Source organism: Salvia splendens, chromosome 1, assembly GCF_004379255.2.
Source record: "Salvia splendens isolate huo1 chromosome 1, SspV2, whole genome shotgun sequence".
NCBI lineage: Eukaryota > Viridiplantae > Streptophyta > Magnoliopsida > Lamiales > Lamiaceae > Salvia > Salvia splendens.
This window is the reverse complement of record NC_056032.1, coordinates 26,371,359-26,377,811: the sequence shown is the minus strand read 5'-3', so window position 1 is coordinate 26,377,811 and position 6,453 is coordinate 26,371,359. Positions and strand designations below refer to the sequence as shown.

At 43.5% G+C, this 6,453-nt stretch overlaps 1 protein-coding gene across 2 annotated transcripts; it reads right to left on the bottom strand.

Moving 5' to 3' along the window:
* Positions 1-1,712: 1,712 nt before the first annotated feature.
* LOC121745922 lies at positions 1,713-6,453 on the bottom strand. Of its 2 annotated transcripts, none has more exons than XM_042139868.1 (2): positions 5,904-6,453; positions 1,713-1,966 (listed from the first exon to the last, which is right to left on the bottom strand). In XM_042139868.1, exons 1-2 carry the CDS (start codon positions 6,318-6,320, stop codon positions 1,946-1,948), a joined length of 438 nt encoding a protein of 145 aa, XP_041995802.1. In that variant the 5' UTR covers positions 6,321-6,453; the 3' UTR covers positions 1,713-1,945. The 2 variants fall into 2 exon arrangements, with proteins under 2 accessions (XP_041995802.1, XP_041995805.1); XM_042139871.1 differs by lacking the exon at positions 1,713-1,966 and adding an exon at positions 3,683-3,816.

Here is a 6,453-nt window from a genome sequence, read left to right as displayed (position 1 = left end):
GCTTCTACTTTGTCATCTTCTTGCTCTCTTACAGCATGCACCGATCTTCTCCTCACTGCATTCCTAGGGTTATCGTATGCTTTTTTAGCGTCGATCAACTTCCCCAGGATTTCTCTTGCCTCACTTCCTCTTTTTCTTGTGAAATTCCCTCCACTCGAGGAATTCATTAAGTCATTTGACTCAGGAGTTGCCCCTTCGTAAAACAGAGAGTAGGTCTCTGCATCCAACAACCCCTTGAATCTCGACCAATACTGACTCAGCGATTCATCGTAATCCTGCTTACACTCTAGTATTTCTTTTTTCAGTGCATTCGTCTTGTTGGATGAAAAGAAATAATCTAAGAATTCCAACTTGAAGTCCCTCCATGTGCGGATAGAATCTGGGGGCAACCTCAATAACCACGTATTAGCTTCCCCTTCAAGGTAAATGGAATTGCACGTAGGCGATAATCCTCCTCTGTTGCATCATTCGGTCTCTTCTGAATACCACACAACTTACTGAATTCATTTAGGAACTTATACGGAAACTCATTCCTACGCCCAGAGAACGTTGGCAAGATGCCGAGTACGTTTGTCTTGATCTCAATAGTCCTCTGGCGTGGATTCATCACTATTGCTTGAGATGGTTCTCCATCTAAATGGGCAGTGAGCGAACCGATCTCTGGATCTGGATCTACTACTTGCGCCATGACTACTTCCTCTGCTTCCCCTGTTTCTGACTCTGTTTCTGATTCGGGTGGTGACTCTGGATCTTCACGTCCTGACGACGTCCAAGATTCGTCGCTAGTAAATTCACTCGGAAACGGATCTCCCGTGGTGAACCCTGATCTGGTGGTCACAGTAGAGACTGTATCCTTAACCCGCCAATTAAACTGGTCGTGCTTCCACCCAGATGAGTTGCTCCAGTAGGTAGATCTTGAGCCTCTGCTCATAAACTACAAATAAAAGAGAGAGAAAATAAATCAAAACTATTTACACCACAGGCTCTGAACACTAACACAAAGCACGCCATCCATCCCCGGCAATGGAGCCATTTGAAGGGTGGTGACTCTGTAAGCAGTGATAGTAAGTGAGTCAAGTGTGCACAGAGAAAACTAAAGCAAGTGCTCGGTCAAGACACCACGCTCCTTAAATCCACCGGATCACCAGGTCCAGGAACTCAAGAGAACAACAGTGTTTTTGTCGTTGGACACACTCGACTCCCCTTCAAAAATAAATCCCTCAACCCGAATACTATAAATTAGTATAGAGAAGCGGGGTCGATCCCACGAAGATGGATTCGTGAAGTAGTGCTTAGAGACTCTGGAAACAAGCGACTGCTGCCACGCAAAAGGGTTGAGAATTTTAACTACCTCTAGACCTAGGCACGAAATGTAAATGCTAGACCTAGGACACGGAAAGGAAAATAGAATCAGATTTCAATACTGAGAGACACATTTTACTTCCTAGATTGAGTAAACGCCTAACTAATTAAGACTAGATAGAGAGAATAAAACGGCGGGGACCATGACTCCAAATATAGTAAGTACGGCCAAAGCTGCAAATAACAAAGTTATGCTGCAACTAACAACGACATGAAATTTCCTAACCGATTCAAGCACGCAAATGGAGAAAGAAGAGCATATATCTGGATTCGAACACAATATAAAGATTTGGATGCTGGAAACTTACCATGAACCGGAAATACATCAGATCTACGTAAACTAGGCGAAATAAAATGAAAACACATAAACTAGGCATGAAATTTAATCAATCTTGCTCAGATTCATGTTGGATGCTTAATCCACTCCGGATCCAAGCGATCTGAACCCAACAACAGACAAAATCGACTCTATAACCCCGGTTTTCACAGATCTGTTCCGATCAACTCCGAATTCAAACAAGCACAAACATCTCCACAACACCAGCGAACTCAACTCTCCGATTCATCAACAAACAGACTCCGATCACCCAGATCCAACCAAAACCTGCATAAATTCAGAAAATAATTGCGAAACGCATCCAAAACAAGTAAACTAACTCAAATTTCAGAAGATCATAGCAGCAAAACCAGAAATCAACATCATCGACATAACTGAAAATAAAACTCGCATAAAATATGGAATAAATGGTAAAAACAACCAGAGGTCCGAGCTTCGAACAACGAATCTCGGCGAAATCAGCAAAGTACGAAAGTGGAAATTAAATTGTTTCTTCACCCCTCAGAAGGACGGTGTTACAACCTAATCAAAAACGTGAAAAAGCTAGATGTGAACCCAAAGTGCGTCACCCTGAATCTCCCCACGAAAAGAACCCAAGTGTGTGAAAAGTGAACTAAGCTACAGGCTGTTAGCGAGGCCTCCAACCGAGCAGATCCCTCCAGCGTGCATGCTTCTCCCTTTTATAGATGCGGACATAACCTTCTAGAGTCTTCGTAGAAATCTCTATTCTACCCTTCAACTCCGAGGTTTCCTCCGTCAAGCAATTTTTCGCACATTGTTCACTTATCCGCCAGTTTCCTCGGGCGTGTGATTACCGCCTTCCCTTCCTGGACCTGGCGGATTCCTTCTACACACCTGGCTTAAAACAAGTGTTAGACCCTGTAAATTCATGAATTTTTCCCCTAGACCTATGCATGAAATTAGCCTTATCAAACACCTCGCAGAGATCCTCCATAGAGAAGGTATGGTTGCGGTTGCCGAGGCAGAAGTCTATCATCTCGGGAATACGGGAACGGTGGTTTTTGTGCACTTTGAGCGTACTAAGAAACTCGAGAGTGAGTCTCCTATATGAGGGCCATCGCCCTTGGAACATGTAAATCAAGCCATTTCCCTCCCCGAAGTTGCACAACGCCCAGAAGTCTTTGAGGATCTCCAAGGTAGTGAGGGGAAGCTCGTGTGGGTACCATGTCTCTGGCTGAGACTCTCTTCCACATCGCCTTGTGGTCGTTAGCCGAAAGGCTAACTCCATAGCTCTTCGCGTTTTTGGGCTTGCCTCTTGTTGTTATTTTCCTACAAAATAAATACATACTCTTAAAAGCACACCAAAGAATAGACAAATAAGGGTTTATCCCAAACTTGCACTCAACTGCACATATATCAACAATCAACAATGATGTGTAAGCTTGTATCAGAAATGTGTTCTAAAGTGTAGCATATGAACATGTAAAACAAAACCAACACAAAAGAACAACAACCATCCCCCAACGTGAATTAATCCCCCATGCAGAGACGTATCAACATAGATATCACAAAACAACAATCTCTATAATCTACATATGTATTGCAATTCATGGAAGTAATAATAGCCTCACAAAGCTATGAACATGATTACAATTTATAATCATCAAAGAACAAGAGTAAATTCACCAACAGAAACCAACAAATAACCACCCTAAACAAAAATCTAACCATGAAACTCAGGTAAAAACATCACCACAATCATCTCCCATGCTAAAACATGCTTTTTAACTGAACAATTCAACAATAGAGAGAAAAATCCATGAAATAATTAGAACTAAACTCGAAATTCAAAGTTATGATTCATACATTGTGTTGGAGTGATTTTGAAAGATGAAGGCTTGAGAATTGAATTGCAATGAAATAATAAGAGTGTGGATGTGTGAATTTGATGATGAATTTGAGTTGGGGTCGTGTGCAAGGAAGAATGGAGAGAAAAGATGAAGAATAGAATGAGAAAAAATACCTTTATAGAAGCAGATCACGTCACTGACTCTCGCGTAGCGACCGCTGCGCGTCTTCTGAAAATGGCGCGTCTCTTCGGGCCACTGTGGCCCGCACAACGACCGCTGCAGCCCGCCCTAGGGCCCGACCTATTCCTGCACACGTGTAAAAAGGGTAGCGACCAATATGGATTGTGCAGCAGCCGCTACGAGTTAATTTTTTTATGTGCAAAATGCACGAAAATGAAGGCAAAACGAAAACAACAAAATTAAAGAAAAACAAGTTGGGTTGCCTCCCAACAAGCGCCTTTGTTTTAAGTCGTTGGCGAATCGACGACCTTAGTGTTGAAAACCGCGAATTGGACGAATTTAGTTCCCAACTTCTTCCACCATTTGTATTTCCCTTTCGAGGTCTTGATTACATAGATTTCGGGGTCGACTTGCGGTTGAGTCTTCTTTTTCTTCTTCTTTGGTTTTTCCTGTGAAGGAGCCTTAGGAAGCTTAGGCTTGCTGTTTTTAAGAGCTTGAGGTAAAGTGTTAACAATAAAAGTAGAAGGGTTAGAAAAATCCTCCCCTTATAGTGGTCTATAAGGCTTTGACCTGTCGGTCATCATGACCACCCTGCATTCATGCTCCATCTTAGCTCGTTGTGCCTCTTCATACTTAAGCATCGCGCTCTCAATCTTGTTGGTGGACCTGCTAACGTTGTCACTAATCGTGATCTCTCCCCTACCTACATCAATAAGAGCTTTGCATGTGGCTACAAAATCTCTGTCTAAGATTAGAGATACATTCTTATCTACTTTCATATCAAGAATAATGAAGTTGGCAAGGAAAATGAAATCGTCTACCTTTACCAACACATCCTCGATCATGCCCACTGTCTTGATTGCGATGTTATCGGCCAACCTTATGATCACATCCGATGTTTTGAGTGGCCTGATGTTGAGCTTTTCATAGTACTTCAGTGGCATGATGTTTATGCTTGCTCCTAGATCGCAGAGAGCCTTGTCCACCTTTCCTTGCCCAATTGAGCATCTAATAATGAACTGCCCGAGATCTCTTTGCTTCACGGCCTTCTCCCTTTGAATGATCTCGCTGCAATGATGGGGCAACTTAAGGTCGGCTTTGATAAACTTCTTCTTCATCACAGCCTCCCTTAGTAACTTAGCGTACCTAGGAATTTCCTGCAATGAGTCGACGAGAGGAATGTTAGTATGAACTTTACAAAACATGTTTAGGAAATGCTTAAACTGCTCTTCAAGCTTAAACTTCCTCCTTGGCTGGAAAGGGAGTACAATCCCATTGTGCCGCATGAGTCTATCGTTGGTGGGTGCTTCTGACTGTTCGGCAGCGGCTCGCTGCGGCATGTGCAGCGGTCGGCTGGGCGTCGGGCAAACCCCAAAATTCATCCTGGAGGTGCTGACTTCGCCTGTTTCTGCTTTGCAACCCACTTTTTATTGATGTCGGCCACTCGTGCTGCCGCCTTTGCCCTGTCCTCCTCTATCGTTTGTTGGACTTTGTCCATTTGATTCTTGATATTGGTGACAGAGGTGGCAATGGTGTTAATTCCAGCCTCGAGGTTGTTCAACCTTGCTTAAACGACCCCAATCTTGGTGTTATTGGTCTTTCTACACTAGCATTTCCAAAATCTTCATGATCCCTTGGTCGTACTTTTCCTCCTTCTTTATGGGCTCAACTACCCCACCTTTGCTCACATTAAATCCTGCGGGGGGTGCAAGAAATTATTGTTAGAATAAGAAAGGTTGGGATGAGGACGGTTCTCATTGTAATTATTGAAATGTTGTAAGGCCTATTAGGACCGTCTCCTTTATGGGCTCAACTACCCCTCCTTCATAATTGTTGTTGTTGTAAGGCCTATTAGGACCGTCTCCTTGTTGTACATAGTTGACATCCTCGATAGTAGCGGGAGGAGTGTCGGGTTTGGTGACCGCAATGACGGAGGTTGGTGGAACCAGATCCTTTCTTCTTGATGTGTCCATTTGATCAACCTGCACTCTAAGCTCGGCGAATTCCTTAGCAAAAGAACTATCTTCGGCCTCATTGATGGCAGCTACCCTTCGTGAGTTGTGCCTTTCCTTCGACCATTCTCTGCTATTTGTAGCAAACTCCTCTATCACCGCCATGGCATCCGCTCTACTCTTTCGCAGAAATCCTCCGTTGGCCCCTGAATCTAACATAGCACAGATTTGTTCATTAAAACCATTATAAAGTATGCCTACCTGATGGTCCACGGTGAAACCGTGGTTGGGGCACTTGCGGAGGAGGCCCTTGAAATGAGCAATGGCCTCGTAGAGAGGCTCGTCGTGGCCTTGTATGAACTCGAAGATTTCACTCTTCAACTTCAGAATAGTGCCCGGCGGATAGTACTGGTCGATGAATGCTGCCACTATATCCTTCCACGTGGAGACTTGCTCTGTAGGTAGACACTCAAACCACTCTTTAGCAGAATCAATTAACGAAAAGGGAAAGAGTCTTACCCTAATGGTGTCGTCGGTGACACTATTCAATTTCAGAGTGTTTGCAATCTCCACAAACTTCGAGAGGTGGCAGTTTGCATCTTCTGTAGCCCTACCTGCAAAAGGATGCTGCTCAACCCTTTGTATAATGGGTATTCGCAGCTCAAAAATTATTAGCATCCACAAAAGTAATCATGTTCCTGTGATTAAACATATGCATAACAAGAATTATCTCCCTGTTTTTCTTTTCTTGCTCCTCACGGGAAGTCTTTTCATCTATCAACTGCTTTACTAAGTAAGACCTGCAGCTTTT